The 20,059-nt window shown below is 40.4% G+C and overlaps 3 protein-coding genes across 21 annotated transcripts; 1 reads left to right on the top strand and 2 right to left on the bottom strand.

Annotated features, from left to right (window-relative positions):
• Window positions 1–812: 812 nt before the first annotated feature.
• Window positions 813–3,265, bottom strand: LOC105664103 (uncharacterized). Its single transcript, XM_012297104.2, has 2 exons — window positions 3,072–3,265; window positions 813–2,978 (listed from the first exon to the last, which is right to left on the bottom strand). Exons 1-2 carry the CDS (start codon window positions 3,102–3,104, stop codon window positions 933–935), a joined length of 2,079 nt encoding a protein of 692 aa, XP_012152494.1. The 5' UTR covers window positions 3,105–3,265; the 3' UTR covers window positions 813–932.
• Window positions 3,266–3,341: 76 nt separating this feature from the next.
• On the bottom strand, window positions 3,342–4,388 carry LOC100881588 (protein dj-1beta). Its single transcript, XM_003708254.3, has 4 exons — window positions 4,157–4,388; window positions 3,925–4,083; window positions 3,660–3,849; window positions 3,342–3,566 (listed from the first exon to the last, which is right to left on the bottom strand). The coding sequence occupies exons 1-4, from the start codon at window positions 4,337–4,339 to the stop codon at window positions 3,445–3,447; spliced, it is 654 nt and encodes a 217-aa protein (XP_003708302.1). The 5' UTR covers window positions 4,340–4,388; the 3' UTR covers window positions 3,342–3,444.
• A 145-nt stretch (window positions 4,389–4,533) lies between these two features.
• LOC100881804 (uncharacterized) lies at window positions 4,534–19,963 on the top strand. 19 transcript variants are annotated; one of them, XM_076535070.1, is made up of 9 exons: window positions 4,540–4,886; window positions 5,939–6,080; window positions 7,778–8,137; window positions 8,276–8,356; window positions 8,462–11,954; window positions 12,868–13,146; window positions 15,194–15,392; window positions 18,243–18,297; window positions 19,246–19,421. In XM_076535070.1, exons 2-8 carry the CDS (start codon window positions 6,033–6,035, stop codon window positions 18,277–18,279), a joined length of 4,497 nt encoding a protein of 1,498 aa, XP_076391185.1. In that variant the 5' UTR covers window positions 4,540–4,886; window positions 5,939–6,032; the 3' UTR covers window positions 18,280–18,297; window positions 19,246–19,421. The 19 variants fall into 19 exon arrangements, with proteins under 19 accessions (XP_076391186.1, XP_076391183.1, XP_076391181.1 ...); XM_076535069.1 differs by lacking the exon at window positions 19,246–19,421 and adding an exon at window positions 18,627–19,186; XM_076535068.1 differs by lacking the exons at window positions 18,243–18,297; window positions 19,246–19,421 and adding an exon at window positions 15,476–17,577 and having other exon boundaries at window positions 4,537–4,886; window positions 5,958–6,080; window positions 7,796–8,137.
• The last annotated feature ends 96 nt before the right edge of the window (window positions 19,964–20,059 follow it).

Genomic DNA, 20,059 nt, shown 5'->3' with positions numbered 1-20,059 from the left:
CTTACCGATTCTAAGATACACGCGTATCTACATATTAATTTTCTCGCTAAATATCAATTAAGATCTACGAGTCGTATAAGTCGGAAACTGAATTACTCGTAGAAACGATTATAATAACTTTTCGTCCAAGTTCTATTAGATCCAATCGACCGAAATATCTTCATTCGTCCGTTTTCACCAGGATTCTTGCGCGTAACCTGTGATTTTATTATAAAACAAAAGTCTGTCTCGTGCAAGTAATGCCAGTAAATTGTACTTGATAATCGCGCGATCGTATACCTAGATGTACATCGGATAATCAGGGTACATCAAGGTTGATTCAATAGATTTTCATTGGCGTACCCGCGTACGCACACCGTACGCCCGAGATCGTACCTATCATGGATTCTGGATCATCGACCACCGCGCGTTCCTGATCGTCGAGGGATGATATCCAGGTTAATGTCAACGAAATTGAGATCATTGCTAATAAAATCTCTATCTTCGGATCACTTCGAGAATCGACCGCAAAATTTCTTTATCTTTTCTATTTTATTTTACTAGCTACGCTATGTACTTTATTTTCACTGATTTTATAATCGCTCAATGTAATTGTATCTGTAATAGCTTCTTAAATTATTCCATAATCACGCTGATGTAACTAGTCTTTCGAATCGTGTTCGAAGAGTCTATTAGCAAACAAAATTAAACGGAAATCTAATGATTCTCGTTATTCGCGAAGATAATTCGAAACTAATTAATCAACGACTAATTGCCTGATCTACGTTTCGAAAATAATATCTTTCCTTTTAATTATCAACGTTTTCAACAAATATATTTATTATTTTATTTATATTTTATATATAAAAATCGAAATACATAATTAATATATACAGGTATTTTATTATCGCTTAAATATTACGCTCTAAATTTCGCGATAGAATTTCATGTTATTAAGTTTCTTTATTGTAATTACTGAAAATGGTATCCATATCCAGTTGAGATAACATTTCATCGTCCGAATCGTTTTCGGCATTACAGGATACGTTGTTAAACAGATTCTTTTCTTTCGAATTTAATGTCTCTGGATTTTTAAACTGTAATAATTTCGACCTTACACTATTCGACCGAAGACTTTCTGTTTTCTTACCAACAACCGAACAAACGTCTTCTACTTTTTCTACTTTTCCTTGCGAACTACTTACGCCGCAATCATCGATATCCATTTGCTCGGAAAATCTATCGTGCAATGTTTTTCCTTCGACTTGTTCATCTTCTAAACTAAAGGAGAAACGTGCTTTTTCATTTACGTTCGGAGTAAATCTTTTCAATGATTTTAACAAATTTGCGGCCCTCTCTTTATCATCGTCGCATATATTTTCTTTTCGTTTTTCTACCAATGAATTAAACTTCTGTTCTTTGCTTTCTTTATTTAGACGATTTTTAAGCGTTGAACTAGCAAAATTATTCTGATTTTGTGAATTCGTAATTTTACCGAAAGAAACTGAAAACGAAAGATCGATATCGAAATTCGTTGATTCCTTTTCATTTCCAGCTCTTTCGCTGAAATTCGCGTCAACGCCTTCGTTCCCAATATCTTTCCTACTGTACTTAGAATGTTCCGAATCTTGAATACTGCCGCTGGCTTTTGTTTTAAATTGAAAGTCAGATTTCGATGAACGTGCTTCCGATTCTTTCGTAAATATACGCTCTCCGTTTTCGTTCCATTCTTTTTCTCTTTCTTCCTTTGAAATGTTTTCTAAAACTGTCGACAAGTGACGCGTACGTTCTATCTCACCCTTGTTAGTATAAATTCCCAATAAACTTGATGGCGAGATCAAAATTTGATATTTGTTCGAAACAAAAGTGCTAGAAATTTTTAATAATCCTACATCGTGTAATAATACAACGACATTTGGTTCCAATAAACCAGGATATTTAAGCGGTATATCCCTGTGAACAATTCCTTGAATATTGTCCGTGAAATCTCTTAGAACAATAGGAGGATTCTCGTGGCTATGATCTATACGTTCGATTATCCCTGCCAAAAATTTCACTTTCGTACTATTACAACCCTTTGTACTTGCCATTTGTTTAACAATTGCAATTTCATAGCCTTTTAAAAAATTATACGGCAAGTCATCCAACATTAACTGCCAAGCACCTTCTGTAAACAAGTTTTTCGTATTTTGAGAACAATAATCGGGTAATTTATTAGATTTATTTTCTTTGTTGGTTTGCTCCTTTTCTTCTAAACTATTTAAATACGAAATAGGAGGAATATTGGCATCTATATTGTCTGGCAACAGACCAGCGGGTCCAGGAAATTTTCTGACCAATGTCATCTTCTGATTCGATTCTAATTGATTCTGTAGGTGCTTAGTAACGGATGAAGTATTTCTGATAGCGTCATTTTTACATTTTGTTACGTTACAAAACGATTCCTTTCTTGAATTGTCCATTAAATTATTTTTAGAAATCTGGCATCTCGTTCCACTAATGCCGGATGCTCTGGATCCCTGAGTTATATTTATGTCGATATCGTTTTTAAGCTTTGCTTCGCCTTTTCGTGAATCTGTGCTTTTTATATTATTTTTTACAGTTTTATCTTGAATATTTTTGTTTGCCAGTATTCCAAGTACCAAGTTTTTTCTAGTCGATCGATTACCCTCATGATTCTGTATACGATCAGAATGTAATTTTAATGGAGTATCGTCAGGAAACTGTTTTGAATCGTGTTTGATTTTAACCTGAGAAACATTCTCGTGTAACAGATTCTTATTAAGTATACCAAGAACTAAATTCTTCCTTGATTCTTTGTTTCCTTCGTATTTAGTTTTCCTTTTATCTGTGATCTCCTTGTCATGCGACTCAACGTCATTGGCAGATAGAATAGAATTATGACTAATTTCTATTTTACGTCTTTTCGACTCGGTTTCTTGATTATCGGATTGAGAATAAAATTTCACTGCTTTATCGTCTATATCTTTCAAAAAGTCCTAAAAATATGTATTAAGAAATTATGTTTTTCATGAGTTATATATATATATATATATATATATATACACATATAGTATACGTCCGAAGTTTACCTGATCGAGATCCCAGTCATCGCTTTCGAACATTTTTACAATAATAACTCCTAAATATTTACTTTTATTTTAAACAATACGTACAATATTCGCAAGATCATATTGTAAGTAAATAAAGAAATATTCTCAAAGTGTCAAATTTATGACCATTAACCATCAAAGAGGAAGATGGTATGCGTCAAAAAATGTAACGTTTATAGACTCCATAATGGAAGCGGGTATTTTGAATTTCGAGCGGCGAAAGAGATTTAAGAAATGAGTTAACAAGAATAATTTTGCATCATGCATAATATTTATTCGTTAAATATAAATATAAATATATATATATATATGTTACAAATACAATGGTACAATGGTATTTTAACTGGATTTTTCACTCAGAATACAACATTCCTTTTGCTACGTTATCCGCCGTATCTTTATCGTGTAATTTCTGCACGATAGCTAAACCAAAAGCAAATGCGGTAGCTGGACCTCTGCTGGTTATCAGATTACCTGGAACGAATATATATATATATGTTACCATAAATGTGCCTTTGAAAGTACACTGTTCTTTCATAAATCTTCCATTCTAAAATTCATGTATACCATCAATTACAACTTTATCTTCCAAATACTTATATTCGTCTTTTAATTCATCTTTCATCGAAGGATAAGACGTAACTTGTTTCCCTTTAGCAATTCCATGCGCTTTCAACGCAGTTGGTGCAGCACAAATAGCAGCAATAATTCTATTCTCTTTCTCTTGTCTCTGCAACAGCTTTCCTACTTCTGCCGACTACGTTATAATTAAATGAATTTTCTTATTTTTCTATGATTAGTGTATCGTGTAAAAATATTTAAGTTTATTTACCGCGCAAAAAGCTTTTGAACCACCAAGACCACCGGGCAATACTACGGCGTCGTATGTTTGGTCGGCTATATCTTGCAATTTTGCATCGACACAAATTTTAACATCTCTACTGCATTTGATGCATAAAGTGTCGGTAATAGCAGCAATGGTAACTTGAACCTAAGAATAATTCATAACAATTAGGTAAACTTAAGATAAATTTAAGGTTAACATGTTTAAAAACAAAAGTTACCCCAGCTCTTCGCAAAATATCTGCGGTTATCACAGCTTCCATTTCTTCGGAGCCGTCAGCTATTAATAAGATTGCAGATTTTTTCGCCATATTTACGCTTTGCCGTACGTTTGATCGTAAAACTGATAAGCCTTCAGAAGCCGACCGTGCAAAATGTGGAAGCGTACGAAGCAATATCGCCATAGATGTAAGTACGCATTACGTATTCTACATACTGTATGTTGATAAAGAAAGAGCATTTCGTGTCTAATGTACGCTACATAGTGATCAATTAATAACAAGTTAAAAGAAAGCTTAAAGATTACATTACAAAAGATAGAAAAAAAATTGAGGATATCGTACTAATACCGAGGATTTTAGTTTGTAAATTTAAAGCCATTAAATGTTCGAAAGGATAGAATACGAGCACGAAACGGGTATAAAAATTGAATTTTGAAATGACCGCTAAGTATCCATTAACGGAAAGAAACGAGGGAATGAGTGGAATCGGAACGCACCCCCACAGAAGAAAAAGGAAACAAAACGTAGTACAAGATGGCTGCGTTTGGGTGTTGTGGCTACTAATTTGTGTAAGACATTTCTGTAATATTAGATGGTTAATTCATAGTGAAATATTAAATTTTGATCAGTTATTCGTTAGTGGAATTGAGTTTGTGCGTGATGCGTACACGCGGGAACGATTCGCATTGGGAGGAACAATGCTAACACATCGCTGAAACATTTATCACGGGTGAGTTTGCCTTGAAATTTTATGGCTTTCCACTGTATTTTAACGGCTCCACGGAATTTCGCCAAGGCGAGGTGTCTGACGGGATGAAAAATTTTAGTGTAAGAGAATCATTCACGGTGTATCGGAACAATGTTGTAACCGAGTTGCGGCTCGAAATTTATTATGCATATATTTCTTTTACGTGTTCCGCATACATGACGAAATTGTGTAAATAGCTGGTTTTTTTTTTTCTGAATCTTCGCATTGCACGTCGATGAGTCAATCAAAATTTTTACGATGTCCATCACTCCTTGGCATGCCTTAATTGCGTTACGATGACGAAAAAGTCTTTCGATTTAAGTAAAACTCATTTGTACTATCTACCGCTTTCACCGTGACTCAAGACCACTTCAAGAAAGTAGAAATATGTATTTACCAACGTGATAGGTTATTATACGGATATTAAACTCGTTTCATAAATTGTATGATTTTTCTTTCGAAGCCTAACCAAATGATTTTTATCGAATGATTATGCAAATTGAATCAGAACTAACTTTTCAGGATTTGTTTACATGTGCTTTTGTTAATTTCATCTGTGTCACATAAATCTGTTTTTGATCAAATAAATTAACGTGTCTAGTTTTCAAAGTACACATTTCATACTTTCAGTGTGTTATAACTTGGAAATATTTTAATTTTGTTTAAGCAAAATGTATAAAATATATATAAATATATGATACATACATACATACATACATACATACATATATATATATATATGTATGTATGTATACATATGTGATATAAGGTACACAAAGAAAGGTGCTTCAAAGAAAATATTTAATTAAGAATAACTACTTCGTTCAATATGTAATAGCATTAATAATTATTTTATTTCGAGTAAAATATTGATAAAATATTAATTTAAACGAAAGAATTTATATGTTTTGAATGACAATACCATAATAACTGACATCATTATAGAAAAAGGGTCGTTTAAAAAAAAGGAAGCATGTTAGCAGTACTTTTTCTTAAAAAAGTTTAACAAATATACTGATAGAATAACTATATAGTTCAGGGGGTGGATGATAGGAATTTACTGAAAATCCAAGATAGAAGCCGCTTGAAACACTGGAGAAAGACGGTGGAGCTTCGGAGGAGGAGGAGATGTCTGCCGGCACCCAGGGCGAGATTCGGGTTGGCCCTTCGCACCAGGTTTGCCATATACCTTGAAAACATTTTATGCTACTTAGCTATATTGCACATTGTACCTAACTCAAGGCTTGTTCTCTTAAATTATGTATTATGAGTGTATAGATTAAGATAAAAATATGATCATTGAAGCACCAGGTAATTGTGACATCATTTTCTTCACAATACCTAATATTTTCAATGGTAATCGATTTAAATTCGTATACTTGTCTTTTCTTTCGAACATAAGCGAGATTAACGCTACGTCTTTTGAGTAATTTCCACGTAACCTTACAGCGTTGAGTAAGTGTGTATGTTGTTCGAACGTTATCAAAGTAGTTTCTAAAGGTAAAAACTTGGGAATTCGTGTTATAGAGAGTGATGTTTACGCGCGTGCTATTATTGTGTCGTATAAGAATGAAATAATGGAAAAATAGAGGAATATTTATTAGAGTAAAATTTGGTTTAGACTGATATTTAAACGCTCTGTTAATTTCTGGATATTAACAGACCCTTAATGGTTTATTACGCTATGAAACGCGGTTATTTTATTTAGGAATTAATAAAAATATGCATGACGTGTGATTAGTTAAAGGTTCATAGTACTCTGGATACCGGTGTTTTTATTAGCGCTTGAAGTTTATATGTATAGTTTTTATTATGCGGTTAGAACTTTGATATTCATTTGCATTTCTATACGTTAACAAAGAAATTTTAATGGTAAACATTGAGTCACCGGTACCTACCTATTCCTCATACAGCTTTGTTGTATGTCGATGGTTCAAATAACAATGATAGTTATTTTTTAATAAAGTTACGATAATATATATAAGCGATAATAATAATAACGATTTTTATTTACTTAACGATATATACCTAACACCGAAGTACTATCATCCCACAGACTGTTCCAATTGCTGGAAGACCCTAATTATGATGCAAGTTATTATGATGAAGCATCCTAATAACGCCATATAGGATAGTATTACATAGCGTAAGATATAGTTTTATATTTACAGTGGTTTTTAGTCACGGTGAAATGATAAGTTATTCTACTTTATATAATAACCCATTGGTTACTTGAACCATCTATAAATATAAAATGTCGCAAGCGAAACATTGCAGCGAGAAAGAAAGAATTTACGAAGATTTTATTATCTTCGAATTTAGATTATATTAGAATAATTATTTTATTTGATCATCTTTTCCATAAGTTAACCGTGTTGTCGCGTGTTGCGTTACATCGTCATAATTATTTGTGAAATCGTATTTGGTTTTATTGTTTCCTTCGTTCGTGTTTCGATCCATTCGGCAAAAGAAAAATCTCACGCGAATGTGCTTTCTGTTCCCGTACATTATTTATATTCAGCTTTGGCCGTGAACGTAACTCTGACCGTTGGACGCATAATTGGCAACATTTGTAAACGTAACGATCACCGTGTTATTTAAAAAGGAAAAGGAAAAAGGAAAAAAGAAAGGTAAATAATTGTCTCGTTTTCTCGTGCTTGCATTTATGGTGATTAGTTTGTGCACAAAACATTCGGTACTCACGTTACTCGTTGTACCAGTTAACGTAACAAAGAGGGACAGAATGGAAAAAAAAAAAAAAATGATACTGGCTCGTGTAGTTTCGAAAAAAACAAGCCGGAGTTCTAGGTGCGTACAACTAACTCGCTTTGGCATTGGTGCTAACCACGCACAATCCCGAATTTTGGGTACAGGAATTGGTTTCTTGTCAGGCCCGTTTGCCTGAGTATCGGCCGGGTATACCTCCTGGAGAGCTGCTTCCTGATCCAGAGTTTTCTAAAGAACGAGAAGAGCTAAGATGGATTCCAGCTATGGCATTGGACGGGGATCTTCTGATGTACTTAAGAGCAGCACGATCTATGGCTGCATTTGCTGGCATGTGTGATGGAGGATCCCCGGATGACGGTTGTGTGGCTGCTTCCCGTGACGATACAACCATCAATGCTCTGGACATCTTGCACGACTCTGGCTATGATCCAGGAAGAGCACTGCAGGCGCTGGTTAAATGTCCCGTACCTAAAGGCATCGATAAGAAATGGTCCGAAGAGGAAACTGTAAGTAGCAACGATTAAACGGGAAAATAAAGCTGATGTCGGGTGTGTCTATCGTTGGGCATGATTTTAAGTTAGAAGTTAAAAGGAAAGGTGTGTCAGACTGTAACGATTAATTGGCCGTCGATCTGCCCCCCGTAGAAACGCTTCGTCAAAGGACTTCGACAATTTGGAAAGAATTTTTCGAGGATCAGAAAGGATCTTTTGCCGCATAAAGACACGGTAACTGATATATTAATGCGCGAGTAGGATCAGATTCGAAGAATAGAAGCGATCGTAGAGCTCTTGTCGTTTATTCGTTTACAAGTTTACTCTTTCGTTTTTTAGCCGGAGTTGGTCGAATTCTACTATTTATGGAAGAAGACGCCAGGGGCGAATAATAATCGACCTCATCGAAGACGACGTCAGGGTTCCCTTAGAAGAATTCGCAATACGCGCAACTCCCGAGCCGGTACTCCCAAAGAAGAGATTCCAACTCCGCCGAAAGATACTCCGGCAGCTAGCGTTAATCAAAAGGAACCTATTTCGGAGCCCGAAACTGTACCTGTTGGAACACCCGCTAGCAATAATCCTGGCGGGGAAATTAGTTCTGTGACAGAGGACGATAATTCGGAAGAGGATAGTGATTCGAGGGATACGAACACTAACGGAGCAACGCATTCGTGTCAGCACTGTTTCTCGACGAATTCGAAGGATTATCAGGTAGCCGGCAAGGATAGGTTATTGCTTTGTACGGAATGCAGAACACATTTGAAGAAGACCGGGGAACTGCCGCCTGCTCCTCCGTATCTGTTCCGCCCTGTGCCTGCGGAATCACCAGATAGCCCAGGGAGAATGCGTACACGAAACAAGGCTAAGGAGACGCCTAGACCCGCGAGACCCCGACGTACAGGTGGAACGGATACCCCCGATCAAGAGAAGCAACAGCAGCAGCAGCAGCAGCAGCAACAACAACAACAACAACAACAACAGCAGCAGCAGCAGCAGCAACAACAACAACAAACGCCGGATAAAAGCAAGAAAAAATCTTCCAGTAAGCCAGAAACACCGAAGAAAGGTCAAAAGCGGCCGCCAGCCGACGAGGTAGACGAGGATAAAGAGTCTCAGAAACGAAAACGTCCTGGCGAACAACGTCCTGAGAGCCCTTCGGAGTCGCTCACAACCGACAGCAACTCTCTGATGGACGAACCTGAGAGAGAAGGAGAAGGCGATACGAACGAGAATCAACCCACTCCAGTTACAGTGCCAACCGAGGAGCCAGTGAGTCCGGCCGTAACCACGCCGGAAGAGCCTTCCGAACCAACGCCTGTTTCAACCCCCGTGCCAGCACCGATACAAACTTTACCCATATCTGTTCCTGTTATTCACGCGTTGGAAAAGAAACCGTTGTTGGAGGAACCGTTGGAAACGAAGGATCAAATAGAAGATGTACCTTTAGCCATGAATCAACCTCTGAAGTTGGAACCTATGCCGATAGAACCAGCCATGTCCCCCTCGAACGAAGATATGAAAGAACCCGAACAGCAATTGAACTTGACTACGTCGCAGTCGTTGAACATGAACGAGATGAATCAGAATATGCCACGTAATTTGTCGCAGACGATTCAGAATAGCGGTATTTGTACAGCTTCCGCTGGTTCGCAAAGTGTACAGAATTCGCAGATCATGTCTCCCACGCACCAAGGATTGCCGCTTAATATGCAATACGCATCGAACGTTCCTCCCGTACAAAACGTGCCGCAGAACTTGTCGCAGAGCATGCAAATGCCGACGAGCATACCGCAGAGTATGTCGAATACGCAAAATATGGGACCAACGCAGAACCTTCGAGGTCACGGTGAAAATTTGTCGAGCGCGCAGAATATGCCCCAAAGCATACCGGGACCACCGTTAAATCTGAATATTTCGCAAAGCATACCGACAAACATCGCTCAAATGCCTCAGATGCCGAGTTCACCGCAACCTCTTGGTTTGACCGTGATGTCTTCCGAGAATAGGATGTCCGAACGAATTTCGGACGACAGATTATCGACGGAACGGATAAGAGACGGTAGGATACCGGACAGAATACCGGACAGGATACCCGAAAGACTTTCGGAACGCGCAGAAAATAACGAGCCGGAGAGGAACGAGCCAAACAATCTCTTTCAACCGATTCAACCGAGCGGAATGTTATCGATGGAGAAACCATCCTCCATGTACAATTTGGCTGGCACGCCCCCGATGGAGCCACAGAATTTGAAGATCAAGCAGGAAATCATTCCGCCCGAACCGGATCCGCTTCAGAGCCTGAAAGAGGTGAAAGTTCCTGGTTTCCAGTCCGGCTTCCCTGGTCCGAGTTTAGAGAACATTAAGAAGGATCCGGATAGTTCGAGCAAGCCACCGACACCTAGCAAACACTCGATGCCGAGTAGCCAGCCAGTTCCTCAGATGCAATCGGTGACCGCGTCCCCAACGCCGTCTCTTCCACCTCCGCCTACGTCTATTCCTCAACCCGTGATGCATCCGGCACAACAACCGAGTCCGCACATGGCCCATCCGTTCCATCCTCATCATCCGTTAATGCATCATTCGTTGTTCACTGCCATGCATCCGTATCATCCGCACGCTTATCCAGGATACGCTCCGGTCGGGGGATATCCTTCGTTTCCGCCGTATCCTTACGGCCCGGTACCTCACGCTATTCCTCCGCCGTCCCCGCAAAGGAGTCAAGAAGGTACAACTATGATGACGGCGCATCATTCGAGTACAAGCTCGAGCGTGACGACCAGAGAAGAAGGAGAAAATCTGATCGCCACGCATCATCACTCTTCCACGATGCATCAAGCGACGGCGTTGCACCACGATAAATTATTAACGATCTCGTCGCATAGTTCCCATAGTCATTCGTCGTCGCATAGTTCTCACAACGCTCAACGCAAGCCATCGTTGGTGTCCGCTGCTTGTTTGACGTCCAGTAGTTCGTCGCATCATCATCATAGACCACCTCAGGCGCAACCGTCGGTCGTTCAGGAGCCGAAGATAGAGCCCGAGTTGGTGGAGCAGGAGCAAGAGGAGCCGGCGAGTCCACGAGGTCCGTCCCCGGAACCGAGAATCGAAGACTCGGAATGTCATAGGTCGCAGTCTGCTATTTTCCTGCGACATTGGAATCGGGGTGAAAATAATTCTTGCACCAGGACAGATTTGATGTTCAAGCCTGTTCCGGATTCGAAGCTGGCGCGAAAACGAGAGGAAAGATCGAGGAAACAAGCGGAAAGAGAAAGGGAGGAACGCGACAGAGCGGCGGCGCAGCAAGCCAGGAAAATGACGACTCCGGAGAAGCAACCGGAAGCTTGTAAGCCACCGAGCCGGGGACCGCTCGAACCAGTGGTGTCTCCGTACGATAGGTACGCGGCGAGGCCAGGGTCGTATGCCGACACGCCTGCCTTGAGACAATTGTCCGAATACGCTCGGCCGCACGCGGCGTTCTCGCCCGCTAGGCATCCGGCACCGCCGGATCCGATGCTGCACTATATGTACAGCCCTGCGGCGCGCGAACGTCTGGAACTGGAACATCTGGAACGCGAGAAAAGAGAACGGGAAATCCGAGAGCTGCGAGAAAGAGAATTGAACGATCGATTGAAGGAAGAACTGTTGAAAGGAACACCTAGACCGATGCCGGCACCGGTGGATCCTCATTGGCTGGAGATACATCGGCGTTACGCGGCTGCGGGACTCGCGCCAGGACCCTCGGGACCGCCTCAAGCTTTGCATCAATTTAGTCTTTACGGAGCTCCACCTGGTCCGAGTCAGTTGGAAAGGGAACGTTTAGAAAGACTAGGTAATGTTAATTGCTCAATTACGGGTATATATATATGTATATATATATATATGTGTGTGTGTGTGTATATAAATATAAATATATATATATATATATATACCTAAGTACGCGGTATCTCTTTTCTCGCATAGCGGACTGGACGCAAATTTAACTACGATTCTGAATGAGTGATTTTAGGCTTTCGCGGTCCGGCTTCGTACTGTTCGAACTTTCCCGATGTCTCTCTCTCTTTCTTTCTCTCTGGTCTCTCTCGTCTCCCGTCGGGAACGATACTCTCGTTTATAGTCGAAATTAGTATACGAGTATCGTGTCTACGTAAGAAGACGCGCGAAAGTTTCGAGCAGTAACCACTACTTACTAGTCGATTATCCTAAGCCAAGCATGGGCAGCAAGTAGCAAGGTGGGCACGGACACCTGCGACAGCCCGTGGACTCGAAAGTTTTCGCGCTTGATCGACGCAGAGTTTAGCGATTGGCCACTAAGGTAGAGTAGACGCAAACGATGCCGACACATGGGCTGGCCGCACAGGCACGTTCGTGCCCATTTCTCTTTCGAACGAACGATTTTGCGAATTCGCGCGAGTTTAGGATCTAAATCAGCGCTGTCCGTTACGATCCCCTCGAGTTGTTTAGAATTTCGGACGGTTGTCGATTCGACATGGACAGTGCTGGTCTGGAAGTAAAGCGAAACGGTAGCCGTTTCCGATCGTTGGCCGCGTGAAACGATCGTCGTCTCGGTGACGGCGTTACGCGGCTACCGGTCGGAAGCGTAGTCGGATACCTGATAGAAGAGTGGCGCAAAAAATAGAATACGAAGGAAAAGTTGGTTGTCGGGAAAACAATCGAACGTAGCTGGTTAACGTTAAGAGTACGGACTGGAACAGTATGTTTGATCGAGGCGCTGTCGGGTTTAGGGATACCGACTGCAGCCGGCGGGGGGCCAGCGGGTGCAGGGGCTGGCCATCCCGTGGCGGCTCATCACCACGGCCAGCTGGACGAGCGACTGGCTCTAGCTGCTGACCCGATGGTCCGGTTGCAGATGGCTGGCATTTCGCCCGAATATCATGCTCACACTCATGCGCATACGCATGCGCATACGCACTTACACTTACATCCGGGACAGCAGCAGGCCCAGCAACAGGCTCAGCAACAGCAGGAAGCGGCTGCGGCTGCAGCTGGATTCCCCCTGCCTGGTAGGTCCTAACAATCAGGATGTTTGAGTACGCTCCATGCACGATGATCGATCCTTTCACCGACTAGCCACGCTTTCGAAATCAACTAATTCCATCTTACTTGTTACACTTGTCGTTCGTCATATCCGATTCTGCTCGATCTACGTGATATCGTACCGTTTCATTTATTTTCGATTCGAAACTGTCGAAAATCCGAGACGTTATTCCACTTTCGGATTTTGTCGACAAGAGTATTCGCAGCTTCACAGATTACTACGTGTCTCCGTGTTGTACGCTCGGATGCAACGTAGCATTCTTTTTGCTTTTCGAACAAACCACCGAGAATCAAAGAGCAGATTCCTAGATTCTAAGCTTTCTACGCCGTAGACAGCTGTTAGATTCTAGGATCTAGGATATTCCAATTGTAGGCCTATAGACTCTCCGAACGTGGCCAAGCCGCAACGCTACTCGGATCGCTGGGAAAAGCTCGAGTTATACCGAAACGAGTGCTTCTTAATTAAGGGATCATTCGGGTTGCAGCCGAGTGTACAGCCTGGAGCTTTCACTGTACGTGTACACGGTGTCGCGACTTTGTCGAGAACTCGTGATCTGTCGTTCGAATTTTACGTCGAATATGTGATCGGTCAAGCGGTCGATCGCGTGTAAGCGTACTATCACGTGTTTCTTCGTTTCATCTCTTTTCGATGCGTCGCGTCGGTCGTACTAATTAAATAGAAAACCGTTGTAATTGCCATTCGTAAGCTCATCTTTTTCTTTCGACGAAAATGGAAAAACCAAGAAACAAATGTTTTTTTTTTCTTTCTTTATTTTTGCATTTTTCTGTCGCTTTTCTCGCTATGCCATTAATTAACTTGCAAATCGGAGCTTAACGATCATGGAGCGCAGCTTCTGGGTGAAGGTACGATCTCTCTCTCTCTCTCTCTCTCTCTCTCTCTCTCTCTCTCTCTCTCTCTCTCTCTCTCTCTCTCTCTCTCTCTCTCTCTCTCTCTCTCTCTCCCTCTCTCTCTCTCGCGCGCGCGGTAAAGATTCTATACGAGTTTTCGATAGCAGAGGGTGAATTACTTTTTAAGTGAACAGTGCAGCAGTATGATTGTGTGCGTGTACGCGCGTGGATGGAAACGATACGATGTTTTGCCTGTACTAGCACAAAAGTACTTTCGTATTACGTCACTCGATATAATACGAAGAATTTTCGCGTCACGATTATCTATGTTACGATCGGACATTTCGTATTATCGGTGTCATCGTATTATTCTTTTGTAACATACGATCATCAGCCTCGATCTAGTCTATTCAAAATCGCTTATACACCCAAGGCTGTCACGATTGCTTGCGAAACGGTAACACCGAACGCGTGTTTTCTTTCGTACCGATATTATACCCTGCACTTCGATGTCATAAATTGCTCGTCGTTAGCTGCCGGTGACAACCAACTATTTTGTGCTAAGAAGTTCCAGCTTCGAATTGATACGGCATAAGCGCTACTTGTTAATATTTTTAACGACAGAAATAGTTGAAAAGATTGCCTTGGGTGATCGACGATTAATTGTCTGCAGACTATATGTAGAGCGAAAATGTTGTTACATCATGGTCCCGTGTAACTTACGCTTCCACTCGTTAAAAAGGAAGATACAAGTACTTTGCGTCCAGGAAATCCGGGAAATCCGGGAAATCCGGGAAATCCGGGAAGCGAGTGTCCATCTCGGAACCTTGGAATTTTTCGATCAAGGATAAACGTGGGTAGAACGAACTCGGAGAGTATCCGATGAAAAGTTTAACCAAAATTTGGGGGAGAACGAGGGAGAACGAGGTTCTAGGAAGCTCCTACGGGAGCTTTGGAATTTTAAATGAAACGCTACGCTTCCTTTTAACCAAAGTAATGATAAGTTGCGCGTGACCATATATACGATGTTCGTCCAAATTAAGTTTGACACGCTTCGTCATGCATGCCCGCCCGCCTATGCGTTAATCTCCGAAGCTTCGTATTATTCTCCTTGCAAACCTTTCATCCTATTTACGATCGACTAACGGTTTCTTATGTGTACAGCGGCAGCCGGTGCAAATTATCCGCGACCTGGCTTGATGCCACGTGATCCAGCGCTGGCTCTTCATCCCGCCGAACTTCTCGGAAGACCGTACGCTGACATGGCGGCTCATCACGAGCAATTACAACGTCATCTAATGATGGAACGCGACCGATTTCCTCCTCACGCATCGCTCGTAGCACACCACGAGGAGTATCTAAGGTTCGTCCTTTGAAAATCCATAAAAACGATACTATGCATTACGTATGCTTGCATTAGACGACGACCGTATCCGACTAACAAAGGGTGTTTTTTAGACAACAGCGCGAGCGTGAGCTTAAAGTTCGCGCACTGGAAGAAGCTGCACGTGGATCACGCCCTTAAGTATCGTTGTAATTTATATATATGTGTGCGAGAGAGTGTGTGTGCGAGCGCGCGCGTGTCTGTGTATATGTATACATACATACATACATGCACATATTAAGAATGATTATCCTTCAGAATTAGGATCTCGTTCTAGATCGTGTGTTTTGACGACACGCTGTTTTCAAAGTAACAATGGTGCAAAGACAGATACAAACATATATATGAAGGGAGAGAGAAAGATTTGCCCACAAAAGATTACATTCGTTAACCTTACGTTCAGATTGAGAAATTATTTTTACGTAGTCTCCCTTAGAGCTAAGTAATAGTAGTAAGGTGGGGAAAAACGTAAAGATCGTTACGTTACGTCTAACTTTTTAGTGTAAATACACAAAGTTTAAACCATACTGCTACGTGAAAGATGACTCGTTTAACACCGTAGAGAACTATAAAGTATATATATATATACATCTCGATCCCTTTACACGTAAATTTATTTGGAATCTCTTCCCCCCTCTCTCTCTCTCTCTCTCTCTCTCTCTCTCTCATATATACATATATATTAATTATAGTATTTACAAACTCAAAATATTACCATACGTTTGATTGTTCTTTCGTTCTTTTTCAAAAGGTGATAATGCCAAAGTGTTCAAAAGGAAAGTGATTATCCTAGAGAGTAGATTATTCTCTTTTCTTCGTTTTACTTATTGGATATCATAGGATTAAACGAACACGAAATACTAATTTCGAATATTGTTTAGAACAGTGATAGACAACTACGCGTACGAAGTGACGCACACCCGTGGGCACCGTTACAAATTTCATATTTCTATATTTATAAAATAATGAATTTTTCAATCTACCGAATCCCTTAATTTCTATATTTCCAAATCCCGAAAGTCCTGAATTTCCGAGTTGCTAAATTCGATAGTTCGACATCTAATCTAATTAGTGAGCACTTTGGCAAGCGTTTGATTTGCTCGTTATTGGTGTAGATAAACAACTTTCGAATATGCTTTCTTAAAACTGTCCGTGGGTATAGCAACTGTTTTGGGGCAGTTTTCTTTGTATTTTCCACAGACTTCCCGTATTCTATCGTATTTCTAAGGATGTAACTTAAGTTTTAAATATTATTGTAATTCTTTGTGTCGGACGATTTGTATATTTTCTATATATGTATCCTCTTAAAATTTTACTCCGAAAACAACCGAGCGTTTGATACCTAGTTAGATCGAGCGGCTGATTAGTAATAAATCCCTACGCGAAGAAAAGAAAGAGTAAACTTTGTAACAAAGTGACCAAAGTTAAAAGAAAGATTATAGAAGAAAGAAATCTTCCATGGTCGTGCGCCTCGTAGATTTCACAGAAAATATATCCTGTACGGTGCAGGCTCTGAAAAATAATACGTAAACGATGTTTTTTTCAACAAACGGAAGAGAACGCGAGAGAGTGAGCGAGCGAATGAGAGAGAGAGAGAGAGAGAGAGAGAGAAAAGAAAAGAGAATACGTGAGAGAGAAATAGAAATACTAAAGTAATCTTTATTCTGACGACCATTCATACGTGTAAATTTTCTGCTATATAATTAATTCAGTGTAATCTAGTTATTTAACTAAGTAAAGATATTTCATAGGAACGTGTCCCGTTCTTAATCGTATCGTTCTCGTTTTAGTTTCTCCATAAGAAGCGTTCCGATTAATTTAGAGCGTGAATTATGGTTTGTATCGTGGAAAAAGTGAATTATCGTTTGTCTGCTTGCACTTAAAAGGCTGTATCGTGGTTTTTTCACTCGTGTTATCTGTAAAGAACATTATATTTGCATCGCTGCAACCAAATCTCGAGCAGACGTTTTCATTTCATAGTACATTTGTTACCAGAGAAATGGGAGAGGGTGGGGAAAAAAATGATATCGGACATGAAAATTTGATGTAATCGAAGCAGAAATGGAAAAAAAAGGAAGAAGAGGGATCATTGTATATTTTATTACCAGTTTGTTTGTCATTCGACTTCCTTTGGAGAAAAATAAATGCCTGTCTGGTAAAGAAACTTGTCTTTTCGGCACCTCGCGTAACTTGTGTTACGTTAATCGACATTCGCGAGCGGTAACGTCGGACAAATTTCCAGAAAAATACTGCTACGATTCAAGCAGAGAAACAACACGGAACTGGCCTAATTAGTTTTACACATGGAATTTGTTTTCCTCGCCTTTCCTACCGGTTGTCGGTTTGTTTTTATTGACCGTAATGTGAAACCCAGCCACCGACCACTTTGCGTGGGAGACGTCGCATCCATCTACGTCCGTGCGTTTCCATGTAGGAAGCGCAAGTGCTTCGTGTTCTTCGGCAAACCGTTTGTCGAAAACACTCGAGCTTTTAAGCGTATGCCCTAATGAAAAACGTGAAATTTTCTACCCTAGTACGTTTTATATAAATATGTTCGTACGAAAAAGGCACGTTGTCTCTGCTGAATAAATTTCGTCGAATTTGAACGAGCGGTGGAAGGGAAAACGAGTCGGACTCCGAAATTTGTTGAAAAAGGAAGTAAAGGTCCGTAACGCCCTGTTAAATCGATACAGGATCGTTTTTCTTTAGTTACCTTTCAGTTCTAATATCGATCTTGAGCCTACGTGTTTCTATATGTATATACGAAGCAACAGGTAAAGCAACCGATAAAAGAAAGGAAAAGCTAATAGGATGTTTTTTCGTTTTCAGATTTCATCCAACTGCATCGAATCATTTAACGCGTTGACTGCCATATCACCTCTACGTAAGCAGTAATTAGGAATCTATCAGGTGTACAATATAAGAAATTCGTTAACTCGTCGGATTAAAAGTAATCGTGCCGGATATTTCGAGAATGATCGATAACGTTTGTTAAAAGGTAGAAATATTAACGAAGAAAGTAATATCGAGGGGCCTGCGACGTGGCAGTCGACGTATTAAACTTTTCTTTCCTTTCTATTTTTCTTACCGAAATATTCGTTTAATCGCGTATCTGCCTGCCCCAAAAATTCCAAATTTTCTCTATTCGACGCTTCTCTACTCTTTGACAATCTTTCTGCTGTATCGTTTACTAACGTGTCCTCTTTTTGTCAGCGAAGCATCGTGCGAATGATTCGGTCGCCCCTAATCGAGAATACACGTGCGTTCCACGTGTGTACGTTTAAAAGAGGGGGGCAGGATAGGTTAGAGGGTAGGGATTAGGGGTGCCTGTTCAGCGAAGGAGGGCCGGAGGGGAGGCGAGAGTAGGAGGAGACGAGGAAGAGAAGAAGAAGAAGAGAATTGTGGAGGAAAGGAAGGAAACCGCAGCAGTTAGTCATTTACGAATAAGCTACTGACAAAGCCGGACGTCTCCGTTTCGAGCGAACGCAGTCGTCGAACGATTTGACCGATAGCGAGGTGGTCGCGGCATGGCTGCACGAAAGAAAGAGGATTCGTCGAAACAACGTTATCAAGCGAACGCGCGCGAAAGGGACCGCACACATAGGTGAAAACATCATCTTTTTCACGGACCGTTATAATTTATTGTACTCCGTGTTGTAGATTTTCAAGTTAAACATCGTTATAAAATAACGAACATACACTCGTGCACGATAAGAATTAATCTGACATTGGCTGTTACATTTTAATAAAATATATCTCGTTTTGCTAATGGATACATATATATATATTTAATCCGTGTGTCTAACAATAAGTTTTCAAATGTTCGATACAGTATCATTGATATATATGTATGTATATCGATCGTCGGAGAGCTCGGTGAAAAAACGATTTGAACGAAACTAGTCTTCTATTCGAGAAATTTCATCTTCCTGTACAGCGTGAACACGGCTTTCTGTGCGTTGAGAACATTGATACCGACGGAGCCCGCGGATAGGAAATTATCGAAAATTGAAACGTTAAGATTAGCCAGCAGTTATATCAATCATTTGGGTGCTGTTCTTGTCGCTGGTCCCGTAAATCAACCATGTTTACGCGTCGAGGATCCCGCTAATGTTTACGGGACAAACGATTGGGTCGATTCGCAAGCAAGGCCACAAGTTTGCACTTTTTGTCTTGCCATGCACAAGAAATATGTAAGTTCGTCGATTACATTATGCGTTCGATCGATCTATGTTTATTTCTCTATCTGTTTACTCGTTACATAGAGATCTGCCACTTTGTTACTCTATCGATGGTACTTAATATTCGTTTTCTTTTTCGCTTTCAGAACTTGAACATCGTCCCCGAGGTAATATCGAATTATTACTAAATTCGCGAGAGCTGACGCGTACTTTAATTATAAAGAATCTGTAAAAATCATATTTTACTGTAAAAGCATTATTTTACCTAATTACATAAGTAAATAATTTATTACATATATATATATATATGTATTTCTTGTATATAAGACTCTCACTGAGATTAATAAATGTTTATATTGGCTTGTTTAATTATATCGCGTTTATTACAAGATTACAAGATACGTAACTATAAAGTTATTCGCAAGAATCATTTAGTTCGGACACGTTTACGAGTATCGTTTGTTA

This window comes from Megachile rotundata, chromosome 8, assembly GCF_050947335.1.
Source record: "Megachile rotundata isolate GNS110a chromosome 8, iyMegRotu1, whole genome shotgun sequence".
NCBI classification, from domain to species: domain Eukaryota; kingdom Metazoa; phylum Arthropoda; class Insecta; order Hymenoptera; family Megachilidae; genus Megachile; species Megachile rotundata.
The sequence above is the reverse complement of the archived record's forward strand: the minus strand, read 5'-3'. Positions and strand labels throughout refer to the sequence as shown.